At 53.7% G+C, this 26,011-nt stretch overlaps 1 protein-coding gene across 9 annotated transcripts in view; it reads right to left on the bottom strand.

The window, feature by feature from the left end:
• The window catches only part of RBPMS (RNA binding protein, mRNA processing factor), a 171,680-nt gene that overhangs the window by 8,384 nt on the left and 137,285 nt on the right, over nt 1–26,011 (bottom strand). For 3 of the 9 annotated variants that reach the window (XR_004282190.1, XR_004282191.1, XR_004282193.1), the window contains 3 exons: nt 15,974–16,104; nt 4,948–5,063; nt 3,090–3,159 (listed from right to left, as the gene is read on the bottom strand). Coding sequence is in view for 5 of the 9 variants with exons in the window: in XM_032328937.1 (XP_032184828.1) it covers nt 10,902–11,192; nt 15,974–16,104 (422 nt within the window). In the remaining 4 variants the exon portion in view is untranslated. Of the gene's footprint in view, nt 1–3,089; nt 3,160–4,947; nt 5,064–10,675; nt 11,193–13,116; nt 13,303–15,973; nt 16,105–26,011 lie in introns of those variants that run through there. The other 6 variants (XM_032328935.1, XM_032328936.1, XM_032328933.1 and 3 more) reach the window with 4 other exon arrangements.

Raw genomic sequence — 26,011 nt, 5'->3', positions numbered from 1 at the left:
GCCTTACCTATCCTACATTTGGCCTTTCTGAAAGACCAGTTTTGCAGTAAAGTGTTAATTATTATTCCATCAGAACCACTGTTCTCTATTCTAATTTACATTTCCCTACGATTACGTAGCCTGGACTATTAGCTCAGAACTTGATCCAAGAGACTAGAAGGAGCCTGAGGAACGGATCCACACTGAGCTGATCTCACCTCCGGCAGGAAGGGAGACTGGATCCTGACGGCAGGTGCGGTGGCAGTAAGTGCAGTTACCCGTCCTCCCTGCTCGCCACCCCTCCTCCGCTCCCTCCAACCCTGAGGAAGGAGTCTGGCCCATGGCCCAAGTTTAGCACAGAACGAACCGTGCGCCCACAGGAGATACTTCGCCTTCATACGGGTCTGGCAGCTTCGCAAGCCGTACTTGAGAAGGGGGAGACCGCTAGGCCTTCTTTGCTAGCTACTGCTGCCTCTAGGTCTCCGGTGGATAGGTCTGTGGGGAAGGATGATCTGGAACAACTTGGGTGAGCGGAGAGAAACAAAGGGCAGGATCTGACTGGCTGGGACCGTGCAGCTGCTTCGTGATCATGCCTTCCCTTCGACCTATATAAATGCTTAACAAAGTCCTTCCTCAAGCCCTTACACCACCACCATCCTCGACCAACTGCCACTGCCAGGTTTGGACGCATCTTCTCAGCTGACTCAACCCTCCTATACCACCTGCTACCACCGACCCCAGCAGCGCACCACCGGCCTTCCAGGCTCCAGCCCTCCCCGGCGCCTGCGGGCACTCTTCGTTTTCCACAGGCTGCTCGTCCTCCACGGACTCTACGGCTGCGTGAGCCTCAGGGCTGCGTCCTGCTGACCTCTCTTCCGGTTTCATCAACTGCCTCAACTTCCTGCTTAGGCTGAATGCCGGGTCTACCCCCAACCCATCAGCTCCTTTGGGGGCTTCAGAATTCCCAGTTACCCAGTCCTGGGTCCTCTGGGTGAACACCTAGCAGCCTCTCAGCACGGACAGATGAGGCACATTCCTGGGGGGCAGAGGAGCACGTGACCCATCAGTGCCTTCTGGAGCCAAATGGCAGTGCCGCACCCACCTCGCCCCGGGTAACGGGGGCAGGGTCCCTCACGACAAAATGACTAAGGCTTTTGTGCACAAAGAACAGAGAGCCAGGGACAGGTCATTTTAAAAATTAATTATGGGCATATGGATATGGTACATGGACTTGGAGAGTCCTGGACATAATGGACCCTAGAATATACCTCAAAGCTTACCAATTGTATTTCTAGGAAGAGAAACCCCCTAAACAGCAAACTTTTACATTTCACAAAATAGTAAAATATTTTAACTACCTTCAGTATCTACCATGGACTGACTTTTTTCCTAAGAAGCTACATTTAAAATGCAGTTGCCATTCACAGATATGGTGTCTTACCATTCACAGATACCCCTTCACGTAAAATGGGTACGTGAACACACGTACAACATAATTTCAGAATAAGGGGCAAATATAAGCAGCATAAACAAAATTACTACACTGTCCTAATTTTTTGCCTCATTATAAATAGATTAGTGGTAACTCTAACATAATGACCACTGGTCCAAAGATCTCTGTTAAGTGGGTGTCACTGGTTTAGGTTCTGGGTAAGAGATTAGAGCCAGGCTTCCCAAAATGTGCTCTGTGTGAAACGGCAGTCTCCTGAGCATCTGTGAAAGAGAGGGCTCCCTTGTCTCCAGCGAGTTGAGGAATGTCGCATCCTTGAGCTCCCTAATCCTACAGATTTATGATGCTCGTGTTATAATAAGGGTTCCAAGAATCTTTTGGTGAAAAACAAACAAGCAAAAAAAAAAAAAAAAAGTGTTCTTTTTCACCTTGGCAACATTTATGTACTCTGCTTCCAATCATCCCCAAGGACTAGCGTTGCTCTGGCCACTTAGGAATAGGTACAATTCTAACTTACTGGAGTTGAGCAAGCAAAGAAATATGATTCCTTGGCTTATGCATCACCCCACCAGCAGAGCAAGAATCCCGACCAGTTATGGGGTGGGTGTGCTGCCTGGCCACTCTGATGCCCACCACCAATTCTCCTGTGTGGTGAGGCCCTTTCTCCAGAGCAAGGACGCCGGCCTTCCGACCAAGCTCTCTACAAGTGCTCGCCTCTTACGGCAGTAAAGGCTTCAGCCAATGAAGTCCACGCTCAGCCATTACCCTGGAAACTGAAATGAAGGTGACATGACCCCCCAAGCAAGACTTCAGGTGAGCAGGGCAGCTTGCTTGCCTGTGGAGAACAAATTGCAAAACACTCTGAAAATCCTATTCAGTGCTCTCCCTCCTCACTAGGAGGGCACTGACCTGTATGAAGCCGGCCTGGCAGCTCCTACTTCCCCAGTACATCCCCTGTGAATGGTCAGAAATTGTTCCCCACTGAAGTTGAACCTGACCCTGACCGGAGGCCAGTTTTTCCCCACATAAGTCCTTCAGAAGATCACCCTGTATAGGTATGTACATAATTGTAGCATTTCTAAATGGATGAAGGTCCAGTCCCTCCCTACTGTCACTTTTCTTCCTGGGTTGTCAAGGAGTGATAGAAACCACGAAAAACCGTAGACTGTTGAAGTGTGACATCTCAGGGACTTTTCTTGAGGACGCCCCTAACTGACACGCCATATCAGAGTTCAGAGTAACAGTGCTTTAACAGAAATTCGGTCAAGATACCCAATGAAACGCAGCGTTTGTAATTTCAGACAAATTACCTATTTACAGAAAAAAAATTGAGTCGGTAGTTCCCTACAGCAAGGTTAGGCCTCAAATAAAAGGGCGCCAAGATTAGGGTTTCCCGGACCAGACCCTCGAAGCCTGCGCGCGCCGACACACCGCCTGCCTTCCCGGCAGCGCCAACTCAGCCCAAGTTCAACGCGCGCGCACCAAGTCACGTCTCCAGACCCCGCTCGGCGGTGCCGGTGCTGCCGTGTCACCCCGTGTCCTGACCGCCCCCCCCCCCCCGCCATCCCGCACGGAAGCCGCGCCTGCCGCTGCTCCGGGAAGAGCCGCGGCTCCCGGGCGGACGGGCGCTGCGCACAGGCTGTCGGGCCCACGTACTCACATGGTATTCAGCAGAACTGACGGGACTTCCAGCCCTGAGAAGTAGCCTCGGACGGAGGGAGCCAGCGCATCTGCAAAGACACGTGCGGAGAAGGCGGTGAACCAGGGCTCCCGGCCGCCCCCTCCCGCTGTTCCCAGATGGGCCCACTTGCCCCGGGGCCAAGGACGAGCGGCGCAGCGGCGGAGAGGTCTTCCCCGTCTGCCCAGGGCACGCGGGACCCGCGCTCAGGGGGCACAGCGGACCCAGCGGCTCCCACCCTCCGGGATGCGGCTGCGGCTCGGGCTGCCTCCCGGGCTGTGCAGGCGCACGTGTCTGCTCCCACAGAGGAGCGACAGCTCGCCACCCATCCGTGCCAGCAAGCTGGCCAGGACGTCTTTGAGATTCTGCTCTTGTTCTTTTAAAAAAGGGGTTCTGGCTTCTCGGCCCTGTGGGGTATGTGGTACCCCAAGCTCTCTGCTCACTCTGCTGAGAAGGACCTGCAGCCCCAGCTTTTCCAGGAGGTGTCCAAGCAGAAGGCTGGCAACAAAACAAATAAACTGAGTGATGCTTTGTCCACCTGGCAGAACGCTCCTGGTCCTGCGCTGAGGAAAATGCGAAGAAACAAACCAAAGGGCAAGCAAACTTTGGCCTTAACAAATGGCAGTGTCAGTTCTGCCCCGCAGCCTTTGGCCAGAAGCAAGGAATGGCCATTTACCGCTGCTGCTGCTCCTTTGCCCCGGAGAAGGGAGGCCTCCCCATAAAGCCGGGGAGCAACACGGGCAGCTGGGACGGGGGGCAGGGAGAGCGATTACAGGAACGTGGGGAGACGCTCAGGAGGACTGGATGGCTCTGTGGAGAGGGGCTTCCTCCCCAGTGTGGCAGGAGAAAGACAGATCTTTGACCTGGGTCTGGCCCAAATTCTAGAATAGAATGCAATGCTGGAAGGAATTTTATCCTGATCAATCTACTTCAATGGTTTAATAAAGCAGATTTTGCTGGAGAACCCCCTTTTCACACGGCACCTTACTCAGATCTCCAGAGCATAACAGATGCAATAGCGTCTGGCAGAGGTGGACATGCAGGGGGCCTGAAACCTGCAAGGCAACCCCAGAACTGGGGGGCGGGGGGTGGGGCTGATGACACCCCCTCCTCTTCTAACCTTTTACAGGTGGGGAAATCAATTGAGATCCGGGTATTCTGAGTGACATCCCACGGGCACAGAGCCCAGTGGGGTCAGGATCCAGGGCCCGGGTTCCACTAGCTCTCGTGACTTGTCTAGGAGCGGGCCCCCAGACGGAGCTCACACAGGATCCCGGCCATTGGTCTTGGGCCACACACAGGAGTCCTCGGCATTTCCTTCTAGCCCATGGGCCTTCTTCCGCTCTGGCTCTCAACACAGGGTGAGGGGCCACACTGGGGGACTCGATCCCAACATGGGATCTCAACTACTTGGGAAACGAAGACTTAAAAAGACCAAAGATGCTTTTTGAGCTTCTCCCCACATCAGGAATCCAGCTCAGAGAACCCCTTGGGCCGGCTGTTCATGGAAGATCCTCTGGGGACCAAAAGAAATCAGATCACCAGCTTGAGGGGTCCCCCACATTGTGAGAGGGCAAAGCTGTATTCCTCGGGAGCCGGCAGGAGGTACTGAAGTTCATCTAAGGCAGGGCCAGAGTGGTTTTCAACACTCAAAAGCAATTACGGGGATGAAGGCTAAAAACCTGTCATCTTGGGAATCAGGAGTAAATGCAGAGTAAAGAAGAGAAATAAAGGAGGGGAGCATGGGAAGGACAAGGGAGGGGGGAGTACAGGGGTGTGGGAGGAGGGGCCACAAGGGAGGAGACGGTCGGTGAGAGAAAGACAAAAATTTCATACCTACCCATGGCTTATGGCTTTGTGCATCTGAATCCACTTGCTCACTAAGCAAAGGGCAGACTCCAGGTGGTAAAGGAGGGGGTGGGGGCACAGCCCCATGGCAGGTGGGGGGCTGGGAACCTAAACACGCAGCGGGAGGGGATAGGTCTGTGTGCACTGGTCGGAGGGAGCGTGGTGGTGGCGACTGGTGTGGGGCTGGGGCGCTGAGCCCCACAAGGCCAAGACATGTTGGTGTTTCAGAGACACAGGAATGGGGGGACTGACCAGGGGGGTGGGCGCGCAGTGGATGGCATGACTTTTGGTGACGGTGACTGCGAGAAGGAAGCCCTTCATCTCCCACACACCACCCCAGCCTCAGCCAACCTCTGGTGCACGCTGGCCTCTTCTCCCTGCCCGTCCTGGCACCCGCAGCCCTGGAGTCAGCCCTGTCTAGAACACCTGAGCGCTCCGGGGCGACAAGCAGGCTGACTCTGGGCTGTGGGGTCTGGGAGAAGTTGAACTCAGCTCACCGAGCTGAGGATGGCCCGCTGGCTGATTCTCAGAGAGGATATGGTGATGGAGTCAACAGAGGCCCCGAAATTCATCACTCAGTGCTCCATGGCTCGGACACTACTGCCCCTGCCAAAGGGTGGCTCTTCTCACCGTGTTCCACAGACCTCCAAACCCGCAGCCTCTTGCAGGTCTGAGGGGATGCAATAGCACCCACTTGCCAGCAGAGGGCAGTGCCTCCTCCCAGGGCCCAGGCTGAGCTGCTCCCCTGCATTCCTGTGCAGCAGAGCAGAGCAGCAGAGCTCCCAGGCTACTCAGAGTTGGAGAAGCCGCAGCTGGTCCAGGTGAACAATCTATTTTGTGCTAACTGCCGTCCTCCAGAAGTGGGGGGGACGGACCCCCACTTGGGCTGCCTGTTCTGCTGTGCTTTCTGACTCCAGGTCACCAGTGGCCATTCCTGCCCACTGCCTAGGGGCTGCTTCCCTGCGTCATCAACACTGGGGAAACCTGGGCTTCCCTGACTCCCTCTCCAGACACGATGCAGCAGGGGTAGGTCTATGCAGCTTCCGTGTAAGACAGGATCCTGTCTGTAGGAAAATGCATGTGGTAGAAAAATGCACGGGAACTGGCGCACAGCTACACACACCAACAGCACACTCACAACCCTGCCTACCACCCTGGGGGCTTCTCAGGTCCCTAGCAGAACCTCTCCTGATGTCTGTGACGAGCACTGCTGCTCACGCTGCCAGGCAGCTAAACACACCACTGCGCGCACCGGGGCCTGGGAGCCCATAAGCAGCCCGGAAGACCCTGGGCCCCGCCTCCCCTCAAACTTGGTAACGCGGAGTCATGACCGCTCTGGTTCACTGTCCAGGGCCCACACTGTTCGGGGTCCCACCGTCACGCTTCGGGAATACTCTTCGAGACACAGTGGCCCCGCAAAGAGGTCTCCAGTGCCATAGCACAGATGGTTCCAGCTCCGGCGACACGTGTCAGAGAGCTCGGACAGGAGAGGAGAACCTCTAGAGACAGAAACAGCCCAAGGCAAAAATAAAATGGAATGCTAGGGAAAGTAGTAAGTATCCGTGAAAGTCATTTCTGTCCTCTTCCGCTTACAGATGAGGAAACTAAGGCAGACACAGAATTCACATTCCCAATCATGCTGCCGCAGCACGAAGACCCTGACCGGTCTCTAGAGTGGGGCCCTCAGCCCTTCCGCAGGGCCCGTGAGCCGCGCAGCACAGAGCAAGCAGGGAGGCTACGGACCTGCGCTCTACTCCCCACCCCTCCCTTCTAGCGACTGCCTGGCCTCACCACACCGGCCTTAGAAGCAGCAGAGGTGCCTACCAGGTGCCTGCCTCAGTGAAAGGAGCGACCCGCGGTTCTCAGAGCATGGCCCCTGGCCCACCAGCATCCCCTGGGAACTTGTCAGAAATGCAGAAAGCTCTGGGAGAGAAACCCCAGCGCCTGCATGTCACAAGCCCTCAGGAGATGATGCACAAGTCCAAGTTTGAGAGAGACTGCTCCTGGGTGAGGTTTCCAAAGTGCGGCTGGACGCAGGCTATCTACAGATACTCTGGGGTCAAGCCAGAGAGAATGCAGTCTCTGCCCTTTCCATGGAATCGAGATACATACTGAAGAGTCCAGAAGTTCCACCATGAAGAAACACGTCCGACTTGCTTTAACCCTGGGTTTCCCAAATTTATCTGCCCACAGAATCTTTTCATTACGTTCACCGGCAGTTGCTGAGAAATGCTGGAGAGGATGGCCCCTTCCGGGGGTGATCTTTGGTGGGTCCAGGAGGCCAAAGCATGCCGATGTGGCATCCAAGTTTCTAGCTCTTAACAAAGCTCGTACAGCAGGTGCTGTACCTGAATACGGATTTCCCCAAGACCAGCTGTCCAGAGCCGCGCTCTCCTTTTCTAGGCACGGATATTCAGGGTCCTACACGGTGCCCGAGAAGGAGCACCCACTACCCCGCTGGGGCTCTCCCAACACTGCAACAGCAGCAGCCAGCCCCTCACACGTTCTACAGTGATAACCACGCCTGGCCCGCTCACTCCAGGCCCAAGGATCCACTCCGAGCAGCAGCACCAAAGAAAGCATGTCAGGTCCTACAGCAAACCTTGCCAAAGGGCTCTACGCTAAGGAGAGGCTGGTAAGCCAGGAGCACGCTGGGGTCCAAGAAACTCCAGACTCACCCCAGAGACTCGATTGGTCTGCAACCCAGGAGATGATCTTTATGGGACTAATCACAGGGTTCTTTAAAATAGCACCCCTGCCCTATCTAATACAGTGTTCACCAAAACCGGCAAACACTTTTCAGGAATTTGTTCAATGAAATGAGGCCCACCGAGGACCGCTCTAAAGGAACCTCCACCCCCCCTCCCCTCCCCCAACGGCTGGCCCATCCTCTCTCTCAGCAGATGCGGAGGGCACAAAATGCAATCTCATTCTCTCCTCTTTGTCTGGCATCTAATACCCTTGCCTAGGGCAATTCAACAAGTTGCCATCATCTAGGCAAGATCTATGTGAATTGCTCCAAAGGTTAAGTCGGCCTTCTGATCTACCCCAACTGCCAGGAAGGGAGCGAGCAAGTTAGTCCTGGCTGGAGGAGGTTATGCTCCAGCCCGGCCGCATGCCCCCCGCAAGATCTCCCTGTCCGGACGGTGGGACATGGCTGGGGCCTGAGCCCAGGCAGGGACAAGGTCTAGACCCCTGCGAACACCTCCTGCTAAGACCAGTCAAGGCTGGGCTTAATTAACCGTAAGCCTTCAGGGATCATTTTCTCTCCTGGGCTTTTAGACTCCTTCCCTGTCTGTCCTAAGCACAAGCCAGATTCCTGCCTTCAAACGGGCATGCGAAATGTGCTCAGACACCCCAGAAGCTCACTCAAGACGCCACTCGGGCCGAGGGCACCCAGGCGTGTAACATCCTGTGTCAGATCAGGTCCACGGTGGCTGCTTGTCATCCATCTTTAATTCCGTCAGTCTGTTAATTTTTAACTATGTTTGCTATCAAGGGCCATTAGAGGTCCCCAGGAGCCGAGCCCAGTGAAGCGAGAAGTACTTCATGGCAGAGTGCACGAGGCTTGAAGTTGGGGTGGCCCACTTTCCCATCCTGTCACCGAGCGCTGGCCTTCCCCACCGGCAGCACAAATCCTGAATAAAACATGATCCCATTCGGAGTCGATTTGCCTTTTTCCCCCTGTCAGAACTGGTTTTCTTCAAGAAGTTCACTTTCTTTTTATGAAGGCGCCATTTTGTTTTTCTTAAACTTTCTCTGCTGCAGCCTTGGTTTTGTTTCCAGGGCACTTAGAATTCACGTACTTCGGGTGGTATCTGGCTGCCCATTCCTAGGAAAGGAGGCCCAGCCCCAGGCGGATGGCCAGCTGGCCGAACCACAGCCTCGCCTCGGCACACACCATGGCCACACGCTGCCACTCTTGCCCTGGGCCCTCAGGGTTCTCTTGGTGGGGTGCTGGTCTCGAGTCCCTCTACCCTAACTTCTTCTAGTGCTACAAAGGGAGGGCTCAGGAACTCTGAACCATGCAAGATCAAGTTCTAACAAAAAGAAGGAAACAGAAGAGAGCTTGGTTAATAATGACGACTCCGGGCCAAGGACTGCACTCCTTCCCTCAGCAGGACCCCATCAAGTAGATACTCATTCTTCCTACCTAGAGAGGAGGAATCTGAGCTTCAGTGGGGTTAAAATAAACCTGCTTAAACTCCTGAAGGTAGCACAGTGAGTGGAAACAGTCATTAAAACTGGCCTGTTTGATTTTAAAACGAGTCCTGATTCCATACCAGACCCCCTGCACTGTCCTAGTGGGACAGTCCGACCACCATTTTGCAGATAATCTCAAGGATGAGGTGGGCTCACGGACTCGGGGAAGAGATCTCACTGCGAATGAGGCCGGGGGGCTAAACTTCCCACAGGCCCTGGGAAGTTTAGCCTTACAAAGGACAAAATGAAACATGCTTCAGAGACCTGAAAGACGGTGCCCCAAGTGAAGGAAACCTTGCGGCCCCCCAGCCAGGAAGAGGCCCACTTGGAGCTGTTCTCTTGGTCATGGCAACGGTGAATTTGAGGAGAGTCTTGCTGGGTTCCCCAACCACGGCCAGGGCGGCCACAGCCCCGGGGGCCGCTCGGGTTTCTGGACAGCTGCCGCTGCAAGCTACCCGCTGTGGTGAAGCTGGAGGCTCGGTGGCAGCAGCAGCTCTGGCCAAAGGAGCGCGCCATCCCCAGGCATCCTGGTGGAAGGATTTCAGACAGCTTCTGAGGAGGCCCGTGAGGACGGGCCGAATGTTGACGGCTCTCACGGTCGCACTAAGGGCTCCCGAGTTCTCCAGACACCGAACAGCAGAGGAGGGGATGAGGAGGACAGAGAAGGTAAACAGGAGGTCATCTGCTTGGCCAGGGTGAGATCCTCTGGGGTCTGGCCAGAGGACTATGGAGAGTAACTTCCCAAGGCACACGAGGCGACACTGCCACCTGGAAACAAGGCCACGGAGGGACTGTGGGAAGAATGAGCCACAGAGTCCAGGGAGGAATGGGCCGGATGACCCATGGGTCTTTCTCTTCTCCAGTTTCTCTGATAGGAAAGCAAGATAAGGCAGCAGCTGGAAAGTTCAGGGACAACGGGTTTGACTGAAGCAACACACAGGAACCACTCGCTCTCTCTGGGAATTCAGCTGTTTCCCACTCTTGATCTATTTCCTGTCAGGGAGAGGTTTTTCTCCTGACAGGCGTGTCCGGGCCTGCTGTGTGGGGAGACTTCCTCTGGGGACGAGTCCTCCCGGCGCTGGCACAGGCTGCAGAGACCTCGCTGCTGGATGGAGGGTGGGTGCCGTCACTGGTGACTGTCCCCAGATGCCTCGCCTTTCTCACCTGTCCATTTATTCTTTCCAACCTCTGGCCTTCCATCTGGCCACAGCCATGAGGACTCTGTGGCTGCCTCAGTGTGGTCAAGACGCTGCTGGATGCCTGGAGCGTTCGAATGATCACGGCCTGGTGGGGAGCTAGTCCTACGTTTCCTTTTTGTTGAAAATGCACATGCTCCTTTAAAAAACTAACATTTATGAAGTGCTTACTATGTGCCTGGCTCTCTTGTTCAGAGATCTCAGTTACTTACTTGGGAAAGAAAGTGTGAGAGAGAAAGCACCAGACAGGGGAGGGTCAGAGGGAGAAGCAGGCTCCCCGCTAAGCAGGGAGCCCGAGGCGGGGCTCGATCCTAGGACCCTGGGATTCTGATAGGAGCCGAAGGAAGATGCTTCACTGACTGAGCCACCCGGGCGCCCCCAGGCACTCTTGTTCTACATGAGGGATTCTTAGGCCCACTTTACCGAAGCCCAGAGAGGTTAAGGAAGGCACTTGTTCTGTCGAGGTCACACAGCTCGCCATGGCAGAGCTAGTGTCTGACCAGGTAGCTCCACAGCCCGCACGTCCAACCCTGTGCTCCTGCCAGGCTCAGCCCTCCTGGGGCAGGACCAGAAACAGCCCCGAGGTGGTCTGCAAAAGGACAGAGGGCTCTGTGCGCCCTTCAAAGTGGCAGACACAGGCCCAGAGCTCAGAGGAGGCCGGCGCTGGGAACACAGTGCCTGTCCGGCCTGCCCCAGCCTGGCCTCGTGTGGGAGGAAGCCAGAGGCTCCTAGACCAGAAAGCTGAACAAAACCAGGAGCTAGACGAGGCTGGCACATTCAGGAGAGACAGCACCCAGGGGCAGGTCCCCTTCACTGACTGACCTTCACAGAGCGGAAGCTTTAAAGGGAAAGGCACATTATCAGAGGATCCACAGTTTCATCGAGGTCTAAAAACAATTTAAAGCCTTGGGCTGATCAGCCCCCAAAGGCAAGCTCTGCAGCCCCTCAAAGCTCTGCTCTCCCAGATAATCACAAGCCCCCGGCGGCAGGATAATCACAAGCTCCGAGGCCGCTGGAGAAAGCCAGGCCCGGAGGACCAGGTCTCGGGTGGTAGGAGCTGGTGCTGTCCCGCAGGCCAGGAGGCCAACGCCCTGAATCTCCCAATTCTTCCCTTCCCTTCCCTTTGAGAGATGCCAGCCGCTGGAGTGCCGACACCCCACCCATGGGCTCCCGCTGCAGGACCAGCCACCCTACAGCACTGCTGAAACCTGAAGCGGCCTCACCCTGTGAGTCCCGCCCTCTGGGGGCTCCCCCAAGGCCACACTCCCACCTGGCCTGTGTGCTTGAGTGACACCCCATGCCAAAGCAGATCTCCTGTGTCTCATCTCAGTATTCTCCACAGGACACAGTCAGTGACAGAGGAGACGCTTCATGAAATTCGTTTTTATAAAACAGTGTAAAGGTTCAGTTCGCAGTCGCCTCTTGCGGAGTCAACGCCTGGCACTGGCGGGCGGGCGGGCGGGCGACCACACACTGCTCCTGGCCTTTCTCTCCCCCTGCGATCTCTCTCCCTTCCCTGTGTGCCTGGGTCACTCTTCCTAGGGTCCATTTTTGTACTGAGTTTGGGTTTAACCTTTATAATTTGTCCAGTGTGTCACAAGGCACCTCCCAAGGGGCAAGTCCCGCCCTGGGAAGTCTGTGCTCCGATTTTAGACTCTTCTGCAGACGAGCAGGTGACGGGTTCCAGCCGTGAGCCGCGGATCAGGCCTGGAGATCTGCCGTGACTCAGGACCAGTGAGGCCTCTGGAGGAGGAGCAGGGACCTGGGAGTGGCTCTCTCAGTCCTACTTACCTGGATGAGTTTCCGGCCCAACAAGGTGGCTCTGGTCAAGGGTAAACGCTATTCTGTTTCTAGAATGCGATGAGAACAGTGCACTTTGTTGGCTTTCACTCTGCCCCCTCAGCAACAAGACGGAATGACGGCACCGAGCAAAACTGCACGGGGACAAAAAAGACTGAGCTGTGTGAGGGCGACATGGCGGAGGTGCGGTATGGACTTGAGGGCAGAACTTTCCTAAACGCCGTGGATGAAACCTGCCCTCCTGTTCGCAGTGACTTTCAGAATATATTTAATAAATTTCAAACACCAGTGACCTTGAAAATAAACAGGAAGTTCATGTCTACAAATGTGAACGATCTTCTCAGAATGCCGTTGTTTGTTCTTCACCTCCACTGAGGACGCGGCGGGACCACAGCCCAGAGTCCCATTACGTTCGCGGTGACGCCTCAAAACGGGGACGTGGCATCAAGCAGCCATCTTCAATCTAAAGATGGAGATGCCAGACCACAGACGGAAGCCGGGGCAGAACCCGAGGATGCGACTCCTGATCGTCAATGACAGTTCCTGCCCCTTGGGTCCTCCTTCCTCTGGATCAGGGCAGACAGAGCACAGAACACACTTCTTCGATTCCTACAGGCTTCCGATAGCCAGACACACGATCCCTGCTGAAGCAAGATCTCCTGGCAGAGCCAAGCCACGGATGCGAGGCAGAGAATCTCCCAACGTGCAGCTCTTGATGGCTCTGGAGCCCAAGAAGGGACCAGAAGCAGCACTGAGGACATGGCTCTGGGCCAGGTCACCGCCGGGTGCTCTGACGCCTTCTCCCACGTGGTGTGTGCTCAGCGTCACAGCCCGATTCTACCGTGATCTCAGAGATAACCTCTTAGCTCCAAACTCGCATCACCATGAAAACAAAACGCTGAAGTCTGCTTGAGATCGTTTTTGCTCTGATTAAAATTTTTATTGAAATCTCTCAAATGTTACCAAGAAATAATTTTTGCAAAACGGGGGAGGGGGGAAATAGCTAACAAGCAAATTCAGCATGGGAGCTCCCTCTGCTGGTCTGCAGTAGGCTGGTATGTTACAAACACATTCCCAGAGACAAATCTAATTTGCTGGAGAAGTGGACAAAAGACAGGTGTGTTGGGCTTTGCCTCAGGAGAGAAACACTAGAAGAAAAAAAAAATCCAAGTCTCAAAACAGAGCACAACATTGCTAAGAAAAGCAAAATAATACAAAAGCTTCTCCAAAGACATACAGTAAGATCTCCAAACAGAACTGGAATCATCCACTAAGGGAACGCTTCATTTTTGTCTTCCCCACTGCTCTACCTCCAGTTAATAAGAATTTCTCTCGGGCCCTTTGGGTGAAGGTTAAGTTCTGATTCCCTTGTCTTTGCCTCCATGTCTCTTCTTACCGGCTTCTCATCTACTTAGAGAAGAAAGATCCAGGGAGTCAGTGGAGTGAGGCCTTTCCAAAATTCCAACAGAGAGTAAGTCTTTGGTGAGCCAGCACTGAGGCGTGGAAAGAGCAAGGCCCGGGAGTCAGGTGACCTGGCTCCGGTCATGGCAGAGCCACTCGCGACTTTCAAGAAGTCTCCATCTTCTCCAGTCTCTCTCCTCAACTGTAAAACGGGCCAGACCTGCTGGATCGGTAAAGCCTCTACCAGTTCATTCTAGGATTCTCATCTTGGACAAAGACATTTAAATAACTGTATCTGTTCGTGAGCCTTTAGGACACAGAACCCAAGCGTGCACTGGGAATGACTCCAAATGAGTTTTGGGGTTGAGCACAAGGATCTCACTGACTTCAGATGAAAAGTTCCACCAACTTGAGGACCGACGTGGCGGAGCCAAGTGGATTCCAGGTTGGGAAAGTCTCAGGATCAAGGAAGAGCTCCCAGGGGAGGGTGCCAGACGGGCAGCACATCCCACTAGGTCAAACGGTTGAGTCCATCTAATCCTGGCACTACCTCTCACCTCTCTCACGATGGGCACGGGCTTTCTAATCTCTTAAAACTCTTCAGTTCCTTCTCCCACACACCCCCAGATATACTCTGGATTACATCCATTTCAGGAAGCAAGTTACCCGGATGTTAGTAAGGCCCCAAAGCCATCATTCCTAGTCTTTTCTGGCCACTGTCCACTCTGGCTTTCCCAGGGCAATGGTGCAAGGCTCCACGGCCGATTAACAAAGCCACGGATACTCAGAGTACCCTGCACACACAGCACTTTCCATGGCATTAGGAACATTCGCCTCAACTGTCAGTTTATCTACACTTAGGCAGTCTAGGAAGAGCAGCGAAGATATATCCACCGACGGTGGGGGTGGACCCACAATCAGAGGGGGCCTGAGTCACTCCCCAAGGCCACTGCAAACATTTAGACGACTCAGCAGAAGATAGGCACAGGCTGTGTTTTATTCCCCTCTCGCTCCCCTGCCCCGAGAGGAGACCGAGTGCTGATGAGGACTGAGCGGGAAGCAACAGCGAGGGGAAGGGAAGGGAAAGCGGAAAGCACAGCTGATTTGGACCCTGGGCCCCCCGGCTCCGAATCCCAGGGCTGCCAGCTGTTCTCACCACCACCACCTACCTTTCCCTCGCTCCTGGTATAACTTTCTACCTCCTTCTGCCAACACCGAGGGTCACCACTTCGGGGGGCCCAGGCACCAAGGCGCTGTCTTTGTAGTTTGCCCACATGGTGCCTGAGAGGCCGGGCCGTGCGCATGTGCACACAGCCCCGAGAGCTTGGCCCAGACGGCCGGACGTCTACGCAGCCAGCACCACGCCCGACCCCGCGGCTGCGAGGACAGAAGCTAGGGGCTGCCTGTCCGTGCTTTAGACGCCACCGCGGGCTCCGTGTTGCACGGAAGAGTTCTCCGTCAGAGGGAGTTTTCTGGGAAGCTGTGTATTTCGTCCAGCCTTGTAGATAAACACTAAGTGAAACACACAAACATCCCACCTGTCTGTCCAGGCCAACAGGGTTTCCGAAACCAGGCACACCTGCTTCTAGAGGAGTTACACGTGCGCTAAAACGAATGCCATCTACGTGTTCTCTTAGGTGCTGCCGACCGTCACCCCAAATCCTCGCCTTACTTCATTACTACTGCCTGCGCTAAGAGCAAAAGGGATGGCCACATTTGTTTTCAAGGGGAGAGGGACGGTTAGTACGTAGTAATCCTTGTGAAGAAGCGAGGACAGTATTTAATTACCAAGGGAAGTGGGTCCAAAGAGAGACCTTCGCCTTGACCTGGAATCACATTCTCCACACTACACTGTACCTCCTTTTCTAAAGGTGGAAAAAAGGAACCCTTCACCCTTCCTGTAACTCTGCAAGCTAGCACACGGTCCTCCTGGAAGCTTCCACCTTTCCCCTCTGGTCGCTAGCTCTCCTAGGACACGGGAGCAGAGATCTCTGCACACACACTCGTACACACACGGACAGACTCTGGCAAGCAACGCGCCTCCCTCGGCAGCCCCTTCTGCACAACCAGGCAGGCGCGACTACGTTCTGGGGACGCCTTCGGGCTGGCTGGGGGCTTGGGGGTGGGGGTGGGACCTGCGCCCCGTCTCTCGTGTGCGGTATGAGGGTGAGATCATTAGGGAAGAGAGAGGTGTCATTTGGGGCAGACATCAGGCAGTGGGTGATATCATTGCTGTCAGACGGTCCTCGAGTCCCGGAGGAGTGTCAGCTTGATTTAGAGGGGATCATTAATCTCCGGAAGGGGGGGGGGGGGTCTGTTAGCCGGACAGGTGTTAGTTGTACGGTGTGCTCCGGGGAACCGGGCTGGAGAGGACCGGGGGTGGAGTGAGTGGAGTCGTGGCCGATGGGCACCAATTACCTGGGCATGCAGTGAAGCGGGGTAGGTGAAAGCAGGAGGAGGTAGAGCAGGCGCTAACTCCGCTGGGTACAGAGGGTACGGGGCCCACACTTCAGGGCTACTGGGGTAAAGTGCAGGCACTGTGAGCTCATCTGCAAGAAAAGAATAAGGGAAGAGTTAGTGGTCACCAAACAGCGGCTTTCAAATCAGAAACAAAACACCGAACGACCCCGAGCCCCCCGCAGAGCCAGAAGTCAAATTACACTCATGCTTTCAATAACCTGTGGCTTCCGGTCCCCGAACGCCAAGCAAGGAAGTGGGGAATACAAAGTAGAAAAAAAAAAAAAGTGGCAGGCATCTGCTGCCTGTCGGGCCTGCTGGGATCTCGGGCCTGGGCTCTGCCGGGACACTCTGATGTCCTTCCAACCGTAGCTGGGGGACCACAGGAACAGTGGGGATTTCCTGCCCCAAACCGCACACGTGGCCCACTGAGGGACAGAAGAAGAAAGAGAACCGGCAGGACACATCCCGTGAAAACCCACTGCAGAGCCTTCGGGAGGACATGGCCGGGCCACGACAGGCCCAGAGCCACGGCAGGACCTCTCTGTTGATCAGTGTCACCCTACCGACAAACATACCATGGCCCCCGAGCACGGGGCGGCCGCTGTGCCCACGGGGCATTGAAGATGTCAAAAATGCTGAGAATAGAAGTGAAACAGCCTGGAGTGTCCCGATTAAAGTTAAACTCCACGAAGATGCAAACTAGAACATTCGCAGTTGCTGCTTACACTGACATATTTTCTAGGGGAAAGAAAGCCAGTCGTGTTGCCAACAGACTGGTCCGAATCCGATTCCACTCAGGTCAAGCTGCAGTTTCCCAGACTGAAGGGCGAGCGCCCGGGGCTGCGAGTGGATCAGGACGCGATCCATTAAAGTAACAGCAAACACATGAGGGAGAGTCTCAGCGGAGAGAAAACTCATCTCAGTCGAGAGTCACCAGCCCGGGCTCCGAAGCAGTGATCTCAGCACGCTTTTATCACCTGTCAAAGCTGCAATCGAGCCGGCCAAGCGTGCTACCCGGGGCTGCCAAAGGAGTCCGGAAAAGGCGACCGTCCTAAAGCCATTAGTGACTCTGCCATTCAGGACTTTCCAGAAGTCTAGAGTGCGCGTGACCCAAGGTCAAAAGAGTCATTTCACTCCTGCCCGCGTGTAAGGAGCCACCCCAGGCCTGCTCATTCCGGGTCTCCCTCGTCCTCCCCAGCCTCCCCCCACCCCCCAATCTATGGCTCTGGGCAGGGTTTTCAGTATGGGAAAGGGGCTAGAGACAGGAAACGGTCCCGAGCGTGACATGGGGACTCTACGGAGCAGCTGGTCTTACGGTGCACAGGGACCTGCGGAGGGGTCCACGGCGAGCCAGCAAGGCGAGAACTATGGAAAATACCACGGGAGTCCAGGGCCGCCGGAGGACGGTCCATTCAGAGGGCCACTCGGGGGGGCCCAACAGCGTGGAGGGCTACCCTGTGGCTGCCCGGAGCCCCCGGCTCCTTCTCTCAACGAGGCAGCTCCAACGTCCCCTTCGGCTCGGGGAGGGGAGTGCAGACTGCGTGAGCTTAGACTGGAGAGCCTCGCCCACAGGGAGGACTCCTCCTGATTCGAACAGGAACTCAGTAGCCTCCCAAGCTTCGTCAAACCGTCAGGTCCACACCACCTATTTCCAGTTCTAGGCTGCGTAGTTTCGGTCAGAGAATGCCTTACGGAGAGGCTGGGAGAACGCTTCGCAGACCCCCGTGTTTCCGGTCACGACGCGACCATCTGATTCCCATTAGAGCAACTCTTGAGGGAGCTCCGCTCGGGGAAACCAACTGCTGCCAGAACCCAGGCCTCGGACTTTAAACAAACAACCGTTCTCAGGAATGGCGAGCTATTACTGTTGTCGGTGGTACTGTTATTTCAGCTACCATGCTATTTTAAGACATTCTGAGTCTTTAAAAAAAAAAAAAAAAAAAAAGTCAAGACTGTCTCAGGACCTCGTGCACACACTAAGTCTTAGCCCGTGTTGCTCAGCCCTACGTACTGCGCGGGCGGACGACTCTGCCTCCGCCACCAGACGGGACGAGGCAGGTGCAGCCTGATGGCAGCCGCACTTCCGCATCCTGTGGCTGCACAGGAACTGGCCAAGCAGGGGGGTGCTCCAGTCTGATCCACTTTCCTTCAGAATTTTCAAAACTGAAAGGAGAGGTCTCTCACGATCTGTGACCCGGCAGAGGAAGTCACGGGGCTGGGTGGAGTCGGGATTTCAGTCTCAGCCTTGACGGACGGACTGATGCTTCCCAGACATTTCCGCGCGCGACGCTGCCGAGTAACAGGAGAAGTCGGGGAAGGGAAGAGGAGGCGTAAGAGAGACGGGCGCGAAGGCACGTTTGATCGGGTCTCTCCTACCTCTCCATCACCTGCCCCTTCTCCCCGTGAGGACTCTGGAGTGACCATACATGTCCGGAGACGTGCAGCGCAGAGTGCGCCGGCCAGGGGGAGGGCGAGGAAGATGAGCTCAAAAGGTGCCGGTGGAGATGTCCTGGGCGGGAGAGCCCTGGGGGAGAGGCCGGCAGCGAGCAGCTCCCCCGCCACGTTTCCAAGGGTTGGCTAGGGAGAGCCCAGGGCGGGAGATCCGGGTCGCAGCCGAGTCAGCAACCCTGGGGCCAGCTCTGAGACCAGCATTTAGTGTGCAGTACTGCTCGCTGGGCGGAACAGTACCTGGTGGAAAACTCTCAAAGTTGTTTAAAGATGCGCCACTGTTTTATGAAAGGAGCTTAAGAAATACCCACAGGAACGAGGTCTAAAATTTTCCAATCCGTTCAGTATTGGTCACACTGAAACAAAAATAAAAAAACCAGCAAAAGAGCAAAAGGAGGCTCAAACCAGAACAAATTCGACAGATGATGATTTTCAAAGTTCAAAATAAAAGCAGCGGAACCCTTTCTTCAAACTAATTTTTCCCAGAATCCTTTTTAAAAATATATTTCTTTGAGAGAGAGCGAGAGAACACGCGCACGCATGCGCGCACACAAGCAGGGGGGAGCATCAGAGGGACAGGGAGAGGAGCAGGGTTCCCACTGGCCAGGGTGCCCTATGCGGGGCTCCATCCCAGCACCCTGGGATCATGACCTGAGCCTAAGGCAGGTGCTTAACCGACTGAGCCACCCAGGCATCCCAAAGTGTAGCAAATTTTAGTTGCCTTAGTGGTGTTGGGGTCGAGCTGAACGACCTCAACCCCCACGACAGCCCCGAAGGTCTGCGAGGGTTCCAGAGAACATTCTGAAAATGGCTCTTAGAGCTGCGCTCACTCAGGGACTAATTGGAAAGGAAGCACCTCTTCCAAGTCTCAGAAGACTGAGCTCACACCTACAGCTCCGGGAAACCCACCTGAGAGAAGGCCATGAGCCCCTGAAGCAGGAGGAAGAAACCAAAAACACTGCAGCAATTGGGACAGAAGCCAACAGGCTCTCCTAACACAGGCTCCAGCCCCCGAGGTCCTTCAGAATGCCACGGGGTCCTCCAGTGCAGGGTTCGGGCCTTGCAAAGGGCAAGAAGATTGGAGGTGGGAAGTTTAAGAGGTAAAATGAAAGGAAGAAAGGGGACTAAATCAAGTCAAGCTATTTGCTCCTTCCTCCAAGCTCCCAAACCCTCTCTTCTCTGGACGACAGTGCCCAGAGTGCGCCAAGGCCGGGAATCCATGTTGCTCAGGGTGCGGCCGCCGAACCAGTCGCAGCACCCGAGTGCTTGGGAGACATGCAGGTTTTCAGCCCTCCGGCAGGCTCCCCAAATGACAGTTCAGCCCGCCTGCCTGGGAAATCTCATGTCCGCCCACCTTGGGGAACCCCTGCCTGAAGCTGTCTTCTTGGCGCTCTTACAGGATCATTATCCCGCATTTTGCTGGCCAAAAGCTCACAGCACTGTTTGTTAGATCAGTGGATGACACACTCCCGCAGAGAAATTGTATGATTATGGACTTGCTTTGTGAGAGAAACGGGAGGGTCAGAGCAACACAGGCACAACAGGCACCGCGGGGCCAGGACAGAATCACGCCTGTGGGAAAGCCGCCCTCACAGACGCCTCCACTTCACTAGAAGGCTGAGGACTCTGAAAACCCACAACCTCTCCTATGACGGAAGAGGGCAATAAACTGAAGGAGTTTTTGCCCTTGCATTTTCTTCCTGGTCGCCAGTATTGTGTTGGGAAAGCAGAGAGCCTGATGAGATGTGGGGATTCGATGTGATGCCATGCGGGGCTCCATCCCAGACCCTGGGATCATGCACGACCTGAGCCAAAGGCAGAGGCTTTAACCCACTGAGCAACCCAGGGGCTCTGAGGATAAAGTGTTTGAGGGCTCCCAATATACATCTGAATAGGCCCTTTTCTTAGCACAAAATATGCAACCAGAAGAACTCAAATCAAATTCTGACAAACAAGGACTAGAAACTCCCCCAACTCCACCTTTGGATCCCTTTGAAAACAAAAAACTGCAGTGTCTGAGGTCAGTTTAAAGCAAAAAAGCTGGGGAAGATCAGCTGGTCTGCCTTTTCATCTTGGATGAGGAAACCAAGTTGCAGAAAGGTGAAGCTTCCAGTCTAAAGTCACGGAAACAAAGATGAATGATTCCCAGAAACAAGGGCAAGACGAACAAGGACAATCTTTCATGAACTTAACCTGCGTACAGTTGAGAACGCAAGTTCCAAGAACTTCAAGTCAGTATTTACTTTGCCTCTTGGGTATTTTCATTTGGAAATATTCCACAGCAATCTCCTACTCAATGTGTCTGTAACTCAACACGGTCCCTCCAACTGCCTGTCCTCTTTGGTTCCAGATTTCAATAAAAGACGCCACTCGGTTGCCCAAGTCATGGTGGCCGGATAGTTCCCCAAGGTCCTACCGAATCTGTCCCACCATCCACTCTGATCTTAATTACCATTGCTGGGTTTCTGAAAGGGCCTCCTTACCGTCCTGGCAGCCACGCTGCAGCCAGGACATTTAAAATACACAATTCTGCAATGTCACTCTCCTGCTTAAAACCCTTCTAGGATTTCTCCTTGCTCTCAGGCCAGTGTCTGAACTGTGGCTACCATGGCCCAGAAGACCACACGAGATCCGGCCATGATCTTCTCTGAGACCTGCCTCCAACACGGCTCACCATCGCGGGCTAGGACCAGCCCTTTCCACTGCGAGACCATGCCTGGTTCTCCCCCACTTCCAGGCCACGGGCATTCCTCTCTCTTCTTTCAGCTGGCTAAACCCTTACTTATTCTTCAAAGGACTCCACTTAGATGTCCCATAGGGAGGTGGAGGGGAAGGTGGGAGCACTTTCTCTTTGTTCTACTGGGTCTTCTATCTCCAGGCTGGGCTGTACCTCCAAGACTGCAAGTTCTCACTCTTTGCTCACCCAGCACTTAGCACAGAGGGTCAGCAAGTATCAGCAAATCAACCATTTGCTCTCTACTTGATAAAACCCATGGAGAAAGAACATAATTTCTATCTGGCCCTTTGGAGGCAATGATCAAATTGTAGGTTAATTCAATTCTATGTGGGAGAAAACTAGACACAGAAAGAGGATACATGTGCGAGCATGTAAATTTGACTTCTTTAATATGATTTCATCTCAATCCGGTCTTAATAACACATTATGTTTGCATACATTTTTATATACAACTAAGAGCGTGTATGTCCATTATCATTTTGGATACCCATTAAAAGCTCTGTGGAGAAAAGGGCAGAAATGGGTGGTCTAATTTTATCAATGAGAAAATAACCTATCCATGATCTCATAGTTAACTGGTCCAAACTGGGACCAGAACCCTGGTCTGTTGTCTTGTGGCTCAGGGTCCCTTCCACATACTATCCTGCCCCCGCCCCCACTCCCCACTACTGTGGTGGCCATAGGCCCTAGGGCGCAGGCGGTCTTCATTTCTAGTTACAGCATACTCAGTTTACTAGAATACACCCAGGGACAGAGTCCTTTAGGAGAGCTTGCCTGGCAGATGAAGAATTTGGCCAAAAAAACCCAAAAGGCCCAAACATAATGAAAAATTCCATTTTTAATGAAAAAAAAAATCAATTTTGAAGGAAAGACTCTTAAACAGCCAACTCTACTCACACATACTCACAAGCAGCTGATTCACAACTGTTAAGTAAAGCCCTCAAAAATCAGTCCTACAAGGCCGATTCTTTCAAGGACTACCCTATCCAGACATATTCTCTTGTTAGGGCTAAGAATGCAGCCCATGCTGACTTCCATGACCCAATGACTAGCTCTGGAAGTGGGTGGAAGAAAGGGTCTTCCCCAGATTCACATTTACCTGGAAACGTTTTTGAAAACAGGAATTGTGCAGGTTTAATTATTTAAAGATCTTGAGAAGAAATCATCCTGGCTTTACGGAGGGCACTAAATCCAACGACTGATGTACTTAGGAGAGTAGAGGACACAGAAAAGGTGCTGTGAAGACCGAGAAAGACCGGGACGACGTGCTACAAGCCAAGGAAGGCCAAGGCCGGCCAGTAGCTGCCAGTGTTAAGAGACATACGAGATGCTTTCTCCGCTGGAGTCTCCGGAAGGAACCAGCACTGCTGACACCGATTTCAGACTTCTGTCCTCCTAAACTGTGACAGATTATGTTCCAGCCACCCACTGGTGGTAATTTATTGTGGTCGCCCTAGGAAATGACGGTTCCCAGAGAAGGTTACACACTTTCCCTGACTCCCCAAGAACAGAAGTGTCAGGGAAGAGTCCAGAGATTTGGTGAAAAGCTCAAGGGAGGTCTTTGGCACCACCCAGCACAAATCACAAATGCAATTTCCGTGTTCCGCACGTGAAGCGAGATGCCAGGGAAACCAAGAGAAACCGAGTCTGTGCTCAGCGCTCTTCCACGTCTACCTACTCTTCATGATGGCCCTTGGCCACGTCCACTGTTTCAATTCTGAATTCTCTTTAGGGTAACTCGTTAATCTACAGCTTTGATTTCCACTCCAAAGTAGACATTCCCAACTCACCCACAAGCACACTATCGATCACCACCAAGTCCTCTTCTCACCTCCCCACACTCTCCTTTACCCCATTTGTTCAGGTTCAAAGTCTCCTTCATGCCCCATATCCACACAGCTGCTGAATCCTAGTAACAGTAAAGATGACAAAGATACTGATAACAATGACAGTAACAGCAGTAGCAGAGTAGTAACTAATGGTTTGCCAAGCACATAAAATGGGCCACACATTGTGCTGGGAAGTATGGACACGGGCCCCTTCCCCACGACAAGGAAGCAGAGGCACATGGAGGTTATTAATGAACCAGCCCATGACTCACAGCAAGTGGCAGAACCAGGATGTGAACCAGGCATCTCAGTCAGCCCAGAATCCAGCCTTTCGCTTCCCTGCCTCTCCCATTCCTGCTGCCACCATCCAACTGCAGGCTCCAGTCACCTAGAACTGCAGGTTCCAGTCACCTAGAACTGCAGGCTCCAGTCACCTAGAACTGCAGGCTCCAGTCACCTAGAACTGCAGGCTCCAGTCACCTAGAACTGCAGGTTCCAGTCACCTAGAACTGCAGGCTCCAGTCACCTAGAACTGCAGGTTCCAGTCACCTAGAACTGCAGGCTCCAGTCATTCTTGACTTCCAACTGGCTTCCTGCTAACTTCCACTGTCTCCCCACTCCATTTCTTGTCTCCAAACACATAATCCTGGAGCAACCTGCAGGAAGGCCAGCCCAGACCCACAAAGTGCGTGCGCCAAGAAAATTCCAAAACGAAGTTGGTCTTGATTCAGCTGGCCCACAGTGCCTGCCCCTCCACTGAGCGACTTTTTGCCACGCGTCTGAGCAGTCACTGCTCTTAACAGACCCGTTCTTCCGCTTCCCTCCAGCTGTTCCAGGCCAAAAAACCATCCAACACAATCTGTGGTTTTAAAACGATCTGATTCCCGAGCTGAGAGTTGAAGGGAACCCGGAGCACGTGCAGGAAGAGAACTGCTCCCCTGGGGACTCGGTTCCAGTCGCCGGTTCTGTGTTCCCGCTCCTCCCCACTGGACACGTGCACTCCTCTTCTGTCCTGAAACCCACAAGGGCAGGGCAGAGGGTTGGCTCCCCCCGGCCCCTCCCCCAGTCAGGTACCTGAGCTTGGGGGGGGGGGGGGGGTTCTCGGCCGGCTTCTCCGAGATCTCGGCTTTCTTAACTGCAGTCCAACCTACGTGTGTAACAGGAGCTGCAATTCCAGAAAGTGTTGGTTTTATATCCTGTTAACACTACGAAACCGTTCGCCCAGCTCCACTCTGCTAGCGACCGGGCGAAGTTTCCCAAGGTCGGACTCCAGCGCAGCTGTACTCGCAAGTGTGCCCCGGACGCTGGTGCTCAGTAAATGCTTCCTGAATGAATATACCCTTCCTTCTGCGTGGCGCACCCTCCTGACTTTCCTCTGTTCTAGAATGCTGTGATCAGTTAAAGCGAGTCTTCTGCCTCTTCTGTTGCCGAAACGACCCTTTCTGTCCGTGGTAGAGAATTTAAACTGGAAAGAGACTTCAGTATTGTACGTGTGAAGCGTGGCGAGCGCGTGGGGCCATCCGCATAGCGAACGGTAATAATAAGGATATTGACACAGCACACACTTTGGGCCGAACACTTCAGAGACTTGAACCTGTTTATTCTCCACAGCATCCTTCTGAGGCAGGTTCTGCTAGTGTCATCTCGCTGTCACAAATGCAGGATGGTAAGGGCTTGGAGAGGTTAAGTGACAGGCCCAAGGCCATGTAGCTGGGAGCGAAGCCATGATTTCAGGGCAGACAATGTAGCTGCAGAGCTCATGCTCTCACCCCCCAAACTGTTAAGGCCTTTTTTTTTTTTTTTTAAGTTTTTATTTATTTATCTGACAGACAGAGATCGCAAGTAGGCAGAGAGGCAAGCAGAGAGAGAGAGAGGAAGCAGGCTCCCTGCTGAGCAGAGAGCCCGATGCGGGGCTCGATCCCAAGAACCCTGGGATCATGACCTGAGCCGAAGGCAGAGGCTTTAACCCGCTGAGCCACCCAGGTGCCCCAGACCTAATTTCTTATCCAAGTTAGAAAGGGCCGGTCACTACCTTCAAAAACAAAAAAGAAACTGCTTCTGTGGGGTGGAAACATGACGATTCTGATCTGCTTCTCTGGGCCATGATGGTACTTAATTAAAACTTAAATTTATAATGAGAAAAGCGTACTTAAGAGGTGATTTTCACCGATGTTTTCCAAAAACTAGTTAAGAGACACCCTCTGTGTCCACGAACACCAAGTAAAAGAGAAAGGAGGCATGAGGCACTGCAGGTTTGGCTCTCAGAGAGGACAGACAAGAGACCTCAACAACCTGTGCTGTCCTGACAGAGCGGAAGACACCTCTTCCTTCCTCTACACAACACTGAGCCTGCTCCCAAAACTTCCAGTCGCCGCTCACCTTTTTTTTGGTGAGGGAGGGATACTAAAACGGGGGAAGTATTTTCGAGAACATGGGTGGCACAAGTGTCGTTTTCAGGACTCTGGTACTTGAAGAGCTCCTCTCTCCGGTCTATACCCGTGGATCAGCCGCCGACCACCTGATTAAACCGGAAGTTTCCTGAGGACGCTGTGTCTATTTCGCTCACCGCCGTATCCTTGGTACCTGGCACAGCACACGCGATGAGAGACATTCATAACTTTTAGGAAGTGCTGTGTTAGGCATAAATCTCTCAGTACATCTTTTTTTCCATTGAGGTAAGTTCTAAGAATAGGAAAACTATGTCTAAGGTGATGAGCATTTTTTTTTTTTACCTTTTTTTTTTTTTTGAGAGAGAGAAAGCAAGTAAGGGAGGGAGCAGAGGGAGAGAATCTCCAGCAGGATCCCTGCTGAGCACAGAGCCAGGAGCGGGGCTTGATCCCATGACCCTGAGACTGCGACCTGAGCCAAAATCAAGAGTCAGACCTCAACCGACTCAGCACCCAGGTGCCCCTAAGGTGATGAGCACTTTTAAGGACGTTGGTATATCTCACTGTGTGGACTGTTCCCCATATTACATTCCCA

This window comes from Mustela erminea, chromosome 21 (assembly GCF_009829155.1).
Source record: "Mustela erminea isolate mMusErm1 chromosome 21, mMusErm1.Pri, whole genome shotgun sequence".
Taxonomy (NCBI): Eukaryota; Metazoa; Chordata; class Mammalia; order Carnivora; family Mustelidae; genus Mustela; species Mustela erminea.
Note: the sequence above shows the minus strand (reverse complement) of the source record. Positions and strands in the feature narration are given on the sequence as shown.